General features: G+C 38.7%; 1 protein-coding gene across 2 annotated transcripts in view; it reads right to left on the reverse strand.

Annotated features, from left to right (window-relative positions):
• Positions 1 to 12,987, reverse strand: part of LOC137971288 (unconventional myosin-XV-like) — a 91,224-nt gene extending 78,237 nt beyond the window's left edge. Inside the window, exons 1-9 of one of the 2 annotated variants that reach the window (XM_068818092.1) lie at positions 12,747 to 12,987; positions 6,257 to 6,361; positions 3,744 to 3,823; positions 2,862 to 2,925; positions 2,083 to 2,192; positions 1,795 to 1,966; positions 1,307 to 1,410; positions 904 to 970; positions 1 to 15 (exon numbers count right to left, since the gene is read on the reverse strand). The exon at positions 1 to 15 is cut by the window's left edge and continues 99 nt beyond it. In XM_068818092.1, coding sequence (XP_068674193.1) covers positions 1 to 15; positions 904 to 970; positions 1,307 to 1,410; positions 1,795 to 1,966; positions 2,083 to 2,192; positions 2,862 to 2,925; positions 3,744 to 3,823; positions 6,257 to 6,361; positions 12,747 to 12,869 — 840 coding nt within the window. In that variant the 5' untranslated portion in view covers positions 12,870 to 12,987. Of the gene's footprint in view, positions 16 to 903; positions 971 to 1,306; positions 1,411 to 1,794; positions 1,967 to 2,082; positions 2,193 to 2,861; positions 2,926 to 3,743; positions 3,824 to 6,256; positions 6,362 to 11,221; positions 11,419 to 12,746 lie in introns of those variants that run through there. The other variant, XM_068818093.1, reaches the window with a different exon arrangement.
• Positions 12,988 to 17,500: the final 4,513 nt, after the last annotated feature.

Below are 17,500 nucleotides of genomic sequence, written 5' to 3' on the forward strand. Positions count from 1 at the left end.
TCTTTCACCAGGTGCCTGTTTTTAATAAAAGATTAGAAAAGTAAATAAGGGCAAAATGGTAACTATAATGTATCATCACTATTTTTCCTCTCTAAATTCCTGTGTCATTGCCAAACCAATTCTCTAAATGTGTCATTCTTAAACATACAGACTTGTAAGTTTTTTTCTTTTTATACTGCCAATCATAAATAATGTGCGATGACAACTAGGCCACTGTTAGAAAAAGAAACCAACTTTGAAAATGGATTCATTCTTCAAATTACAAGGCCAGATTTCACCCTTTTGACATGTTCCTCTACTGTGAATGATGGCATTGAAAAATCAACCAATGATTGAAATTTCAAATACTTTAAAAATTAACTGATCAAGAATCTCAACTTGTGTTTATTGCAGTAATTGATTTCTGGAAAAGCTCCACTTTTAAGAATTATAACTATGATAAGTCTTCATACATGTACTAATGAAAGATACGATCACTTACATGTACGTGTATCAGTTCTGCACTTCTTTTACCACACAACCCCTTCACTAGCAAAAGTTGCTTAAAAATTTTTTCACCAACTGCTTTTATAAAATTGAAGGTAACATCTGGAGTATAAGGAGGATTCCAGCAATGCCATGGCTGGGAAATCCCCATAACACAGGGTTGTAAACCTTACACAGCCACATAGTAGGCTATTGGCAAATATCACTAACAGCAATAAATATTGTTATACTATTACTACTATATTGTTTCAAGTTTCTATTCCCCTACAATGCACTTTGATCATTTTCTTCCCCACTGGAAAACTACAGAATTCCAAGATGACCTAGCCAGGTGACCTGGCGGGATTGAATGAAATGAACACCCACAAATCTGATGCTTTGAACATGGTATACATAACCCTTGTAAGCACCAATTACCTGTCCAACAATCCGCGATCTTTCAAGAAGATACTCTGAGATTCTCCCTCCAGTTATTTTACCAAAGCTAGGAACAAATTGAGACAGGTCACTATTAAATCAATAAAGTCAACATTATAAGGAAATTGTCACCACAACAAGAACAAAATTTTCCACTTTGTTGAAAAGGTAATAATAAAGTAGCTGTTGTTGGGTAATGTAATGTAATGTAACTTGCTAGGAAGCTATAAAATAATTGAATGCAAAGCAGAATAAACCCGGAAAGAATGATGTCTTTAAAAGAAATGAACATTCAAATCACAACAGACACTCTATGCTAAGGTAAATGATTGGGATGGGTGGAAAGTTCAAATCATGTTCCATGCATCACTAAATTTACTAAAATTTAACTCAATGTACTCACCTGTCATAGTAAATTTCCAAGTATTTTCCAAACCTGCTAGAGTTATCATTCTTGACAGTTTTGGCATTTCCAAATGATTCCAGCAAAGGGGTCGCCTCAACAACCTTTGGAAGAAAAAGAATGTACAATTATTCGTAATGCATGTTTAGTGGAACATTGATTATCCAGTAATTGCTCTTACCATTAAAAGTCTACAATATGTACCTAACTGGAGATTTTCATGCATTTCGATCTTGCTGTTGCAGATCAAATCTTTCCTTAAATTCTTCATTTTTTTTTTAATCTTCCTTCATATTTCTGTGAAATTACAATGAATACGAATAGACAACTGTCTTTCTGTTCTTTCCTGCACTTCTTCCATGAAGCAGCTTTATACCAGGCACCACTTAATATCACATGTGGACTGATACAAAATAACCACAACAACCTCAATCATCTTCATCAAGAAGACTGCACACAAACAATGTAGGTGTACAATGTATCTCTACCTGCTTTGTCACAAGGCTTCCATCCCCTTGATTGTCGGCAGCCAAGAATTCAACAAGCAGCCGAGTTGATTCTGTTTTCCCAGCACCACTCTCGCCGCTTATGACAATTGCTTGTTTGTGTTCTGTTCGTAACAAGGACTGGTACGCAGCATTGCCAATAGCATAAATATGCCTGTAAAAAATATTGAACAGCTGGAGAAAAAAGTGTACCCAATAAAAAAAAATCTTCAATTTAAACAAGTTATGTGTACTGGTACATGTCTATGGATCACACTAGGATACACTTACGGTGGTTGGCTGGTAGTGGATACTGCAGAATACCTCCTCACTGCATCAGGTCCGTAAATGCCATATTGCATGTAGGGATTCACAGCAACCAAAACACTACCAATGTAGGTCTAAACACACAAAATCCATAAATAAAAATTTAATAATTTACCAACACTAAACTCATTACGCCACCAGCATAGAGCAGTTTTCAATTGAGTGTCAAAAGTAATTAGCGAATTGCGTTGGTTTTGTATTACAGCTGTACTTCACTCAGTGATTGGTTCAAAGTTCTCGACACTTTTTCAACCAATCAGAAGTGAAACCAAAACCAATTGTGGCTTGCGCATGTACATTTTCCCGCACTTTGTGTCGGCTTCATGTAATTACTTTAAGTTTTGATTGGTTAACTGGATTGTCTCCGTCCTTTTTGATTGGCCAAACTACCGGTAATTACTTTGCTTTTGGTTTTACGACACTGGATTGAAACTCGCTCTCCACTGTACACAGTCAGGTACCCATACTACTCTGACTTGCTTTTCACTCACACGGTTGCCTCCCGTGCTTTAATTCTTCTCATGCTCGCAAGTGAATTGAGATAGGAATTCAAATCCCAGAGGAATAGTCAGGGGCATGGAAGTGACCTTACGTAGTCACAATCTCGTGTAAAATGAAAAAACAGACGTTCTTAGGATGCCTTGATAAAAACCTTTGACAGTACAATAGCCATTCTTATAAGCCAAGTCAACAGCAAACTCAAATAGCTGGCAAGGTTTCTGCAGGAAAAAAATGCCACTTACATATATCTGGTCTTGTCTGTATCTTTTGCGAATGTTGTACAAGATTGATCCCACATGCAAGTCACTAATAATTATTAAAGATTAAGACATAAGCAACATGCCATAAAATTATTGACAGTATTAATGAAAGACTGGAACAATACTAATAATAATAATAATAATAATAATAATAATTTATTAACTTACTATAGCACCTTTTACTATTAAAATGATCAAAAGCGCTGTATAGTTACGTGACAAAAAAAATAACAATAGTAATAAAAATGCTCTATACAATCATAATAAAAACACATAATAATACAAACATGAGAGACTACTATGTATTAATTTATGAACAAAGAAAATCAACTACTAAAAAATTACGTAAAAGCTAATTATTACAAATATAATTATATAAAATTATATAAAAATAAACATATTACACAGTGGCAAGAAGATATGAATTTTGATATGTTTGAGTGGCAAGAACAATATCTCACGAGTGAATGCAATATTTTTTTTAAGGTCCAATAAAGGCCTTTAGTAGTCAGGTAATCCATTCCTACCTACACATAAAGTAAAATCGTCTCGCTCTCAGGTGGGGAGGGGTTAGAGGGGAAATAGTTTTTGAGTGGCCCTAGGAGTTGTTTAGGGGATTTAAGCCCCACACCACTAAATAAATACCCTTCCCTAAATCCCACTTCCTGGTGCAAAATTTCAAAAGTATCAAATTCAGATTACTGATGATGTTGGCCACACAGCAAGAGGCAATGCTATTTTTATTACAAGAATGCACATGTAAAAGTGCTTGTGATCAATACAAGATACGCGATTACTTCAGCGGCAAACTGGGCGCACAATACACTTTCCACTAAATTGAACAATAATTAACAGTCAACTTACTCCATCTTTGTCATGTCATCCATTCCATGAACTCCAACCTCTTGCCTGGGAATGATGCCATTATTTCGTACAACATGAAGCTGAACGAGAACAGACAATCATATCAATAACTAAAGATGCCATTCAGGCGCCTTTTAACAAGCGTGTCTAATTTACCTAAATACATACTATATTTACAGTGCAGCTCGGAGATAAGCGAACCAAAATATACGCAAAAAACGCGCATACGCAAAACGCGTAAACGCGTCAAAAAAAAACGCGGATGCGCGTCAACACATACGCAAAAAGGCTCATTAGTATTTATGAGCTCTCCTTTTGTCTTTATTTTGTCGCCTTGTCTTTGTTTTTTCTCAATCGTTTCCGATGTGGTGAATGTGGTCGGTGCGTCACTAAAAGAGCAAAAAATCTCACCAGTGCAAAGTCCTTCTGGCTAGATATTTGTGTTTTAAAGCCCAAAAAAAAAATGATCAAGCTTACTTTTGGAGAAATATAAACCTATCGACAGACGACACACAAGAACCTTTTTAACATCAAAATTTACATGAAAGCGTTGAGAGCGATAATACAGTATCAAAACAAACTTCGTACCCGTGCATCCGTTTAGTCGTAAACTAAAAACACAACTCTTTAGCAAAGGGGTCATCATTAGCAGTTTTGTACAGAAATTCATCGTAAGGCTGAGAATGTTGCAGCTTGAGTTGTTTTGTTGTAAATGCAACAGCAAAGAATGAGTTTTTGGCGTGGATTTTCAGCGCGACAGTGAAGTAACACACGGTTGCCGACACGTGACAACACGATTTTAATTCATGTAATATCCACATCTTCAGCTCTGCTGGGAATGATTTTCTGATTTCAACGGGTACAGTGCTTTCACTTCAGACGCAAAATTTTTCTTCGAAGGCTCATTGGATGCGCTGATCACATTTATTTGGTATTTCTGTAAGGAAAAGTATTCGGTTAAATTTGGGGACGCGCCGGCGGGAGCTAGGCCATCGTGATGTGATTCGGGGCATAATTCGCTGATTCAAACGGTGACATGCTCTCAGTTCAAAGAAAATATTTTTAAAAAACTTTCTATGACATGCCGTTCGGATTTATTTGATTTTTCTACATGGAAAAATTGGACTTTTTCGCACGCGTCGGTAAAAGGTTATCGTGAAATGACTGTAACGCGTCACGGCAAACACTGACAAAAATCATGGCTTCAGTTTTTCGGGGCATAATTTGCTGATTTAATTTCGCTCGTCTTTCGAGACCTTTGTTGCATTTAAAGGATATTAAACTTCGAAATAATGCCCTGTGGATGTTTTCATCGGCGGCATTAACGGATCGAAATTGATTCGTAATCAAAGCGACATACATGCAAATGCAAATTTCGACTTGTCGGCAGTCACGCAATTTATTCTTTTGTCTTCGTAAACAATAACAGGAAAAGCAAACTTACGCTTATGAATAACAAAGGCACAAACGCGTATACGATACGCAATTTTAGACGCGTCAAAAAAAACGCGTATACGCGTATTGCGTGCGTTTATTTTGCGTCTGCGTTGTTCGCTTATCTCCGAGCGGCACTGTATTCACAACATCACAGAGACAAAACAATGCTTAAAACAATGGTGTGAAATGAACTGAACATTTAGGCATCTATCAAAGATCTTTTAAAATGACTGATTGTTTCCATGCTCTCAAAAATATATTCAGCATGTTTAGTGTACTTTTGGGTAAATCCATGTATTACAGTCTTCCACAACTTGGGGTTTGGGTTTCTAAGTTGTACATGTATTTACCTCTAGTATTTCATTCCTGTTATTGGTTTGCTCATAAAAACAATTCCAATTACAACAAGAATGTTCAAAAAACCAACCAAGAAATAGTGACCAGTATAGTTATTATCTTATCCAAGAGCGGGTGGAGTTACAATTACATTGTAACTAGATGAAAAAAATAACACGAAGGAGAACAAAGGTGATCTATAGGTTTGTATGCACCTGTATTTAAAGGCCCACCTTCAGCTGACAGGCTTTTCGATCTTTTGTTTTTGTTATCATGGCAATTTGCATTGCTTATCGTAGCAATCTAATTGGATGAATTTCAGCTTAGGGAGGAAACTTGTTATGCGGCATGCAATTCCTGTTGGTTGAAGGTGGGCCTTTAAGATGCTTATTTTGAAATCTATTTGGTGCAGAATCCAAATGAAGTTGCAATAAGACTGTTGTGCACAATGCTCAAAATATACAATCATGTACACAAGTTCCCGTCTCTCTTCCATTGTTCCTGAACGTGTGTTGAAAATTGTCAGCTGGTTTCAAGAACACACATATAAAAGGAATTAAATCAATTTTATAGAACACATGAATTGAGATGCAGAGGAAATGGATCCTTCACACCAAACATAAATGGACCTCCAACTTTGAAAGAAGACACAACCAACTTCATTTCCATAATGGCACAATAATGTTGACTGAGTTTCTTATACAATCTTTTACTTTAGAGGAACAAATCCTTATCCTTACATCTCCAGTGAGCTCATGCTGTACTCTGACATCCTTCCCAGCAAATGACACTATCTTTCCAGGTAGCAAATACCCCACACTTCCATAAAACCAAACCAATGATCCCTGAGAAAAAAAAGAGTAATTATTTATTACTAAATACAGAGGATTCCCAGGCATAGAGGAAAAAGAGAAGATTGCAGTCCCTACACATGCATGGTCACTACCTCTAGACCTACATTTACTATCTCTTTTTCTTGACACATGCTTTCAGCAACCTTCATTAGGGAGCTTTAGCAACAACGACGAGAATGGCAACCAGAACGTCATCTAAAAACATAATTTCGCGTTATTGCAATCACTTCTAGACTATTCCAACTTTTTAATATGACAAGGTGTAGCAGTCCCTCAGGATTGAGGAATGAAACCGTTATGAGCGGCGCTTAATTTTGGGGAGAAAATGATAATTTATCCTCAATTGCTGAGGTCCTCCATAAAACCTCAACTTTGGCTATTTGACGTTGTTGTTTTGCTGACGACGGAAACAAAATGTACAAAAGTGAAAAACGCATGTGCAGAGAGTGCAAAGCTATTGTTTTTGCCTACTAAATATGCAAATTTGTGACGTTCTCGTTGCCGTCACATTTGTCGTTGCTAAAGCTCCCTCTTAATAGCCCACTTCAGTCTGAAACAAAAGGCATCATCTCGAGTCCCTGGAGAAGAAACTCATACAAATCCTTACATTTATTCCCCATAGCCTCAAGATGATGCCTTTTGTTTAAGAACTGAATTTTAATACATCAAAAGTGGACTATTTTGTTTATATAGAATTGGTGTAAAAATTATGGCAAACACTAGTACCAGAAACCCATAAGGGTTGAAACGTGTAACGGCCCCTTGTGTGCTGGGAAACAATCTTCTGAATATTCAATTTGCTAAGTACCATATTTGGAACAACAAGAGCAAGGGGTTTTCAAATAGGGTACTTTGAACTGAACCATTCAACCAATCAGTTCGCACTGAATATTCGGAAGCTGTGAACGCGCATTACACGTTTCAACCCTTATGGGTTTTTGCTATTACTTAGTGTTTGTCATGAATTTCACTGCCAACGTTTTGTGTTGCATTGAGTCACGTGTCACTGTGTACATGTAGCAAGTCTCCTGTCACGAGTTTTTAGTGTTTTGTCACCTGTCTGCTTAATATCTTGACCAGCTTCAAGAAAGGAAATTTTTGTTTGGGTTCACAACTACCAAAGTTGGTACATACATCTTATTCCATGGTTTAACATATAATAATTATGTGCGGATATTTTGCGAGTTGCGTAGTATTTTTCCGAGCCCCACAGGGGCGAGGAGAAATATGAGCAATAAGCAAAATGTCTGTGAGTATTATATGTTAAACCATTTAACAAGAGATTTATTATTCCACTACAAAAAGGTGTTATTTTGATTCAATTTTATCTGGTAAGAGTGTTTCTAAAAGAATGCATCATCTGTCCTTCAGGGCGCTTGCGAATGGTGTAAACAGCACAGAAAGCCAGCCAAATGTCCTTTATTTGATAAACGAAATGACGAGAGACAAGCAATGACAAGCTAAATTTCCAGGCTTTGTATTGCGTTGAAAACAATTTCTTTCATTGAATAACTGCCATTCTGTCTGTATTTGCTCTGTTCTAAACCGGTCAAACCAGGACACTACGTAACATTGTATTACCATCTCATATTTCGCGCGTTCTCTTGACCAAATATGGTAAAAAGGCGTAATACATGTAGTAGAATAATAAATGCTAAAAATCAATGTTAACACCACCTCTCCGAGCAACAGAGAATGCAGGTAATGGTTTAACCCATTGATCCCTGGGAGTGAGACTTAACAATACAAATGTAATTTTACCCTGTCTAATGACAAACAATTTTACGCATCACCTGGGGGCGTCAGGACTAGGGAGCCTTCAGGAGGAGTCAATGGGTTAACCAGTCAAAACCTATTTCCCTCCATGAATTCAACCCACGTGCATAATAAGTTACATGTAGTTACTTGGTAATGGACGTCTAAAGGTCCTAAATAAACAAACTGTCCCCCTGGTCTGGTGGCTCATACATCAATTAACCCTTTGACAGCCAGACTTTAAATTTTACTCTGCCTAATGCCAGATGATTTTACTCGTCAATGGGGAACCCCTGGGAGTCAAAGGGTTAATTGCAGAAATTTTTGTGAATGATTTCGAATTTGCTGTTGGGAGATGCTGAAAAGATGAGCTACTGTATGTAACATAATTTATTAGACCAATTTAGCAACAGACACTTTAAATGGCCTTGTCGGGATCCCCAATGTTTCTTTCTCTTTGTCGTGAGTACTAATTTAACAGCTAATTTGTTCTGTACTTGACTGTACTACTGTACTTCTGTTGTTTGCCCTTCACTGGACAAACAACTTCAATGGTCCAACACCAAAAACATTTTACAAATGAATGATACCTCAGCTATATAGATTCTTAAGCTTTTTAAGTGTTAACAAGCTGCCTTGCTAAAATGGGAGGCGGGTGCCAGCCAGCCCCTAGATTAAAAAACCGCCCCCACGGCTGGCAAAGTTCCGAAACCCAGCCATGAGCGCCATTCCAGGCACCCGTCACAATGATGGACTCAGTGGAAGGAAAAATAGAGGGCAGGGTAGGGTAGGGCGAAAAGCTCAAAAACTTTGCATGAAAACCACTCCAAATGCCTGAAAAAAAAAAAAAACTCATGAAAACCTGGCTGATGAAACCCACAACAATCCATGTGAGCCTGCACTTATGAGACTGACTGCTGACAGCTTGACCAAAGACCGTCCAAGAGAAACAATGACTGCTATGAGCAATGACCGCTAAACTACTCAACGCTAAAAAGATGACCACTAAAAAACGATGATCCCTACGCTTGTGGTGGTTAACTTTACAGTTAAATGAGTAATTAACTAAATTAAAACAATATGAATGAATGATATAATATAAATATTATTTAGTTTACACTGCACACAAGTTAGAGCTTTTCACACATTCTACCACGCTGATAACTATTAAACTCAGAGATCAAATTAGAAGAGTACTATTCACTCTAACTGGAACAGCTAAAGTGAGACAAAATGGCTTTCAGTAATCCTAATAATTTTGATAGGGTAACTTTTGCATTTTTCTTTAAACTTGCATCAATAGGTGAAAGTGAGGAATAGATACAGGAATTTCAATAACTTTTGAAGTACATGTAGATGCCTGGGCTAATCAATGTACATGTAAGTGGCGGTCACTCTTGCCTTTTACAAGGGTTTGAGTGAAAGTCAAGACAGAGTAGGAGGCAGTGAGAGGAAAATTTCTGACAAACAGACGGCGGTATACCAAGGGTGATCGGCTTCAAATGAAACACTGAATCTTGCAAGTTACTGAATTCAGCTTTGCTATGATGACAAGAATCACGCGGAAGTCGAGAGGGAGCTCAGATCTCAGAGTCAATAACTGAAACCTCCCAGTTATGGATAATTATTTTTACACCTTAACCAGCCTCTGCCAATAAGAGCTTTTATGATTGTTAAGTCATTATGGCTTAAAATTTACTTTCAGGATTTTAGCATCAATACATATACACCAATCAAAAATATGTCAAGAATGCAATATTAAGCTAGTGGGTTTGAGCCAAGACAATTGAATTTGGAATATCTCTTAAATATACTAAGTCCATCATATAACTAATTTGACAATTTCATCGGCAAATTCTTGATCTTTTTGGCCAATTTCTTCATTTCTTCCACAAGCTTTCAATGCTTGATTGATCAATTCGAAAAAAATTAAAGTTGATAATTACAATGAAGTCTCTAATTTAATTACAGCATCCTTATGGAATCATACCTAATTTTGCTGTGAGAAATTATGAATCAAGAAGCTACCCGAAAATCTGTGTCTACATCTACACTTCTTTAGTACAAACACACAAAGACTGGATATTATTCAAGACTGTTGTATTGGCTGATTCTAAACTATACAATGATATTATTAGCAAAACAATTCACCACATAAATTGTATTACTGTCAGTAATACAAAACGAAAAAAGTTTCGTTTCAATGTCGATCAGATTTCACGTTAACTGAAGTGTTGAGCGCTTTCAATACCAGCCTCTTGAAATGGCTGAAACGAGAGCAATACAGTTGTGCCATTCCAATTATTTACAAAGCAAATGCCTTCAAAACTGGATAAACTGGCAAAAATAGTAAAGGCTCTTTTCAAACAACAGAATATAAAAAGACCCGGAAATTCGTAATCGGGGGCGTTTCATATACCTGCAAAGCCAGCTTATAGCTGACATTTACACCCAAGTACACCTGAGTGTTCACCTGAGCCCCACCAAAAATATGCCAAAGTTTGCGCGTATGTCTCGATTATTCTCAGTTGCCTTAGGCTACCGCAAACTAAGGACCGAAACATTCCCGACTAAAAAATAAAAGGAATAAGAAGCGAACGCTTTGGTGTTTGTGAAAACATCAAAATGTCATGTTTTGAAACCAAGGAGAGGAAGTTCAACTGCGCTATTCCGGTATCGAGGTGTCATATCCAGAACAACTGATGGAATATTTGAGAATTAAAACAAGACAGGAACTGCCTTGATCGATAAAAACCAAAAATAGCTTATGTTTTCTACTATCGAAAGCTTTCAAACACCATAAAAATTCAAAGCTCTTGTGTAAGAGAAAATGTACATACAATATGATCCTCGAGCGCCATGGACAAACACAACACGAATGAATCTCGAAGAACAACAATATTGCACGTTGATCTCAAAATCCATTGCAAGGCTTCGATCTAAAAAACAAACTATAGCCAACACAAAGAGGACTATACTTCAAGAGCCGACTTGCTTGTAAATTAATTTAGCAGACATGCCTATCCAGACGAATCTTTCGATCGCGCGTTTCCTTGTAAATTACAAGCCCATGTCTAAACTTGCTACAGTACCTACCACTTTAACAACTGCGCTCGACATCGATATGAGCTTCGAGTATTACTCCCCCTACGTTAGTTCTTCATAGAATTAAAAGTAGACGTTCACTGCTTTGCTTTCAGCAGCTTCCATTTTAAGAAAGCAACCTCACTCATCCAGATATATAGTGGTTGTGTTCAAGTCGAGTTTGAAGAATTAAAAGATATGCCTCGGTGCAGCGCCTTAGCAACCACGCCAATCACAATGTGGGGAAACAATTTAAACAAAACACCGTGAGAACCCCGAGAGAAAGCCGAGTTTGCAAATAAAACGATAACTTTTTGACAGTCACTTGACTTGAGGCCGGCAATAAATCCTTCTTTATATCTTTAAGTTTACACAATGTATGATCGAAATGCGTTTTCGACATTTTTTGGCAGATCAGCAAAAAGGTTCGTCTAAAGTTGCTCTTCCTCTGATTGAATGCTCAACATGTACAGTCGAACGCTGCATTCTTTTAGCGTTATATCACCTTCTGTCGTCATTTTTAAAAAAGTGACGTGGTGTTCTCCAATTTTTCAATATACCGTAAAAATCTCCCAGAACCATCTGTTGGCAAAAATAGCAACCATTTAATAAGGGTTATTAATTAACTATTTTTTTGGAAATTTAAATGTCCCAATGGAGCATGACTAACAAGAAATAGGAAATAATTTCTTCCGTACATTCTGCGGAAATTACAAGGTTTCTTACGTCCTACGCACATTTTTTTTACACAAAGAGTAATTTATTTACTGGTTTATTCAAGAGAAGGGAAACTTTTAACCGCTGATTTCACGCTGGATTATTCTGAAGCATATAATACCCGGTACATCGTCGGAGCGTTTCCGTGGTTTCCGAAGCACTCTGCTAGAAATATAGAAGAAGACCGATATATGTATTTATTTTCAAAGAGGCTGATACTCATATGTCGTAAAATTATAACCAAGAAAGATTCACCAAATATTAAAGCGTTTGAAATGAAGTGAAGATGCGACTGATTGGTCAACGACTCTAAATAAAATAGTTTTCAGGTATGCTGAGTTCCATGAAAATCACACCAGTGCTCTCGACTTTCTACTGACTCGAGCATCTTAAAGTAAAGTTTGTTTCTTAAACTCTTAAGCTCAGTATCAACAGTTCTTGAGCGCTGACTAAGGCAGCCATTTTGTCGACTGTCAAAAGCGGACATGGTCAGCCTTAGCGGACTTATTCTTTAGTAAGGTCCGTTTTTTACAAGATAGTGCGTCAATACCCATGAGTGCGATACAGTACATTAAGAAAATGTGTCTTAAAATGGACATGCCATAGTCAGTAGCGAAAGGATTGGTAAGACTATGGAGAGTTCGTTTGCTTTCTTTCGGTGTCAACAAATAAAGTTGGCCCTTGACCAGTCCGGCGCGGCTGAACGCTGACATAGAAAAAGAAAGTCGAGAAATCCTTCATGTTCCCACCGGACATATATGCTCAGAAGTAACCCGGTTATTACAGTGAGATCCAGTTAGAAAATAAAAAAAATAAATACCTGTTTCCAATGATGGTCACCGATGGCATCAGAGTTGTTCTCAGTATCCGCTCCTTGGCGAAAAGTCTCGGGAATTCGCTCAACAAGGTCGCAAAAGCTGACCCTCTTTTTGCGTGTATACATTGATTTTGTTCGCTTTTTGATCACATTAACGTCACCGAAGCATAGTTCATAGTTAACGCATTCACGTTCCCTTTTAGTCGTCAAAAGAATTTCCACCAAACACTTTGTGTGGTATATCAATATTGACCATTCATTGTCGAGTTTCTTATAATAATGACTTCTAAATGATTGCTTGATATTTGACTTAATTCAGTGTGGGGGTGTTGAACACGTCCGCCAAGAGGTGACAGAAGCGCTTTGGAACTGAACCCGGCACGCTTAGCGTTGTATTCCCGATTTTGGTGTAGAATTCAGATCAGCTCTTCACCCTCAGCTGATGTTTCAGAAATCATTACTTTGAGTGGATGAGGATCTGGGAGAGATCGACATGACTGGAAACTTCGGGCAGAGCGGGGATTTCAAACTTAAGAGCCTAAGTAAACGGCAGATGAGATCCTTGAGTATGAACATTAATTATGAAAAGTGCCATGCAAAGGCCAGAGGATTTAAAATTCATTTTTCCTCTTCTAACATGCCAGCGTGCACCGTCATCGAAGTAGCCCCGAAAACTCTCTTGCCTGTTTTTGATGCTATTGCTCCTTCTGAGCCCTTCTGCACACTGAAACGAAAATGCCTCTTAAATGGCAACTTTTGTTGTTATAAGTGCTGGGATCATTCATTCTTTGTAAAACGGGCTCTTCGGGACTGAAAGCCTTTCTGGTGTTCCGTTTTTACGCCAGATGTAGTCGTGTCCCTCGAACTGGCAGCAAAGGGATCAGTATAGATCCCGCAAATGGATGCAGTCTTCAACAACTTGATGATCTAAACCGGCGGAAAAGCAGTGTGCCCTGTCGATTACTTTACAATGTGGACCGAGTTATTTTACAAACAATTCTCGGAGTCAGTTGGCCTCATGAAGCGTTGGAATTTCTCGCGCGTTCGGTTGATGAAAGACCGACTGAACTGCCACCACTGAAGAACAGCCTCAAAACTGAATTTTTGTGCATTCAGCATGGAGAACTGACATTTCGAGTGACGCTGTTCATTATGTCGGCCAAAAATCTCTAAGGTCAGTCTTACATCAAGGGCTACTTTTTGTAAAAGGAAAAGGGAAAAGTTTTTTATTGCATTGAAGAGCCTGTAATCGCCCGCTTAGATCAACAATCTCTGAACTTGAGATTCCTCTCGAAGAATTCGGCATAATGTTGCGCAGTCACTGATCGTTGCGACGATATTAGGCTCGGGCTCAAAGGAAACTGAAGATCTAGATATAGGTAAAGAGCCAAGTCTCCCTTAACAGACGTGGAGGCGAATGATATATCTGCACGGTGACGACTTTGTTTTTACGCAACTTTCGCAAATTACTAAGGTTTTAAAAAAAATTGCCATAACTTGACGGTCCGAGGAGTTCAAAGTGATGCCTGCTAAGGATGGAAGACCAGCCTGTTTGGTATAATAGTTGGGTAATGTGATTTTTCGCACAATTGCAAGTTATTGTTTATAAGTGATTTCAAGTGTGCAGACACATCAAGTTCTCCAAGCGTTTTGCGTGTGCGTGGGTGGAGGGGAGGCTTAACAGAAAGGAAAGAAAATGAATTTATTTAAGTGGCTAGTTGTGCTATAGCGCTGGAGCACTAATTGGGGACACTGTAAAATGAAATTAACAATTAACGCAAATCAAGTCAAATGTTGGTTTTTGAGTACGTAGAGGGGAAAACCGTAGTACCCGGAGAAAAACCGGGGAACGGAACCCGGGCCACTTAATTTGATAGTAGGCGAGAGCTCTCACCACTGCGCCGTCCCTGCACCCCAGGGGTGGCGTATTTTACAAAGAAGCTGCTTCGTCTCGACAATTTTGGATCTGACGGTTCCAAGGTCGTGGGTTCGACTCCTTCAACTTGAAGCAACACTCGGATTTTTCCCGAGTATCTCCGAGCAACCAGCGATAAATTAGTTACACGGGATCGATTTTTCAGTGCGGTGCACAGTCATATAACTTACGGCACTCTTTGAGGTCAGCTTTGCTTATTGGAAACAATTCCTTGGCAGTTCAAATGCTAAGGTGGGCCAAACCCGGCCGTACTTAAAACTCCTTGTTCCTATATTCAATAAAGTCTTTGGTTGTCCTCGACCTAGCTAAACCTAGAGAAAAACTTCTTTAAAATGGCATAGGTAGCTGTGCTGGCGCGGTGGTGATAGCAATAGCTCGCCTCCCACCGGAGCCAGTTTCTTCCGAGCTACATTCACGGCTTCATCATCATAAGTCTCTTCTGTACTCTGCTCTACGAGGTTTTTCTCCAGGTACTCCGGTTTTCCCCTCTCTTCAACTAGAAACCCAAATTTGATTTGCTCCCGTCGGTGTGACCGGGGTTTGATTCCCAGACTCTGCGTCATATGCATTATTAAAGTTGAGTTCGTTTGTTCTTTACTCTGCATCGAGAGGTTTTTCAGTTTGTCCGGGTACTACAGTTCAAAAACCAACATTTGATTTGCGTTGAGCTCCAGCGCTAGAACGACTAGACACTTAAATAAATAAAGGTCCTTTTCCTTTCGTTTTTATTACTATAGGATTTGAAAGCCAGTCATTTAAACGGCGAAAGTGTACGCGCAATTGCAACTTTTTCGAGTCGATAAATGCTTCATTCCTTTGCTCTTGCCATCTTTACAGTTACTCCGTTTTTGAGAATAAACGGCCTTTAAGCGCCACGACTGGCCGACATGATAATACAATGCGCGCTTCGTCAAGCGCCAGCCAAACCAGTAAACCAGCCCTTTATGTCTCAGACATAGACTCCCAGTAGGCTCAGACGTGTCTATTTCCATTATTTGGAAATTTTCAGTCTAAATATCTGATCTGGTTTGCAAATGTGTAAGCACAACAGGCGCTCTCCAATATCAGAGCGCTTTTACAGCTTTTTGTGTCAACTGCATTAGAAGATTTCAACCAGTTGCACTCCACCTCGTTTCCAAGGTTTTCTCCTCCGAAGCGAAGCCCAGTATACGTATCTGGGAAAGAGGTTGCCGTTGCGATGAAACCTCAAACCTTAGTTCTCTCGGACGACTTCTAATATGTCACTTACAAAGCGCATTTTCTAGAACGGATATGCTCAGTTAAATGCGTTTTACAACAATAATGGTATGGTAATGGTGGTGGCTTTTCCGATACCGCCCATATCACATACAGTCTAATAGCGTTTTACAGTTTTTTTCCCTGGGTTGAGATCCAGCAGACGCCAGCCTTGAAATGCGCCATTGGCAGCCACTGTATTTGATCTTACTCACCCACTCAACCACAACACCAGGTCCCTGCTCTTCACGAACATTGTGTGGGTTCTTAACGTCTCCTAGTGTTTATTAACAGGGCCTAGGGTTTATAGTCCGCCTTATCCGAGAATACTTGAAAGTCTAACCATTCGCAAATGAAATAACAAAGGCTAGTTATCTACACGAAACTAACAGAGAAAGAAACATTTTATACCAAACAAAACTTGCTGAAAAATTCCAAGGGAAGTTTCTGACAGATGAAACCCGGCATTCTCCCGAAAATCGACTTGAGTTCCCCTTTCTCTGGACTATGATGTCTCTCTTCACACTCGAGTGCGCTGTCACATCATTGAAGGGTGTCTAAATTTAACGTGGGAAAACCCAGCCTTGCGGAAAAACGAAATTATGCACAACAATATCATTCATTTCAGTGCATTTGAGGACTAATTTACATCCTTTCTTATGGGGGTTCTAGAGGATTTTGGCAGTTTAAACTGAACCATATTAGTAAACAAATCCCCTCTTGCTGAACAAAATCCACAGAAAGCTTAACTTCTGATACTCTAACAGCTGAAGACCACCAGGCAAAATTTTACTTTACCTATTTGTCAAAAGTTTCTCAAATGTCATATCATTATGAGATCAGTATATGACTTCAGGCTAACAAAATCAACCGAGAATGCCAACTCTTTCGGATTCCAAATAAAATATGGTTTCGGCAACCAAAAAACTGGAGCAACACGAAGGGTGTCTCGAAGGGTGGGACGAACAGGAAGGCTTCCCCCCCCCCCCGCAAGAGACCTCACATAGAACAGACCGCGGGTATCTTTTATCATGTTGCTTCCGGTTGCTTTTGCAATTTGCCTTCGGGTGTTATTCAGTATAAAGGCCTCCGCCGAAACGAAAATGTTTCTAAAACTATTTTGAAGCACGAAAACGAATGTTGGAAGTTAGAGAGCGTGCAAACGGGGAAAAATTTGGGAACCATCTTTAGCAACAACGTTCCTTCATTTGGGGGCATTTAAAGTTATGCACACGTCCAGAAGATTCGCTAGTTACTAATAATTACTTTAATATTTTCGCTTTTCCTGATGATAAGCCTTTTCTGTCTATGTGGTTATATATTGTCAGTCGGGTTTGCACTGTCCAATATATACAATTGATAAACTGTACCGAAAAAAAGCATCGAAACATTTTGCAACATATACCATTAAGAATGATTACTTTAAAAAGATGAACGTTTTTCTTTGTTCGCTAAAACATTCCATTATATCCTGCTACCTCGTGTAAACAATCTTTTGAGTTAAATATCTTCATAATACCTTAAGACATATCTGTCGCCGCAAGGTCATTTTAGTAAAAGGTAAAATCTGCATATCATCAAGGTA

This window comes from Montipora foliosa, chromosome 9, assembly GCF_036669935.1.
Source record: "Montipora foliosa isolate CH-2021 chromosome 9, ASM3666993v2, whole genome shotgun sequence".
NCBI lineage: Eukaryota > Metazoa > Cnidaria > Anthozoa > Scleractinia > Acroporidae > Montipora > Montipora foliosa.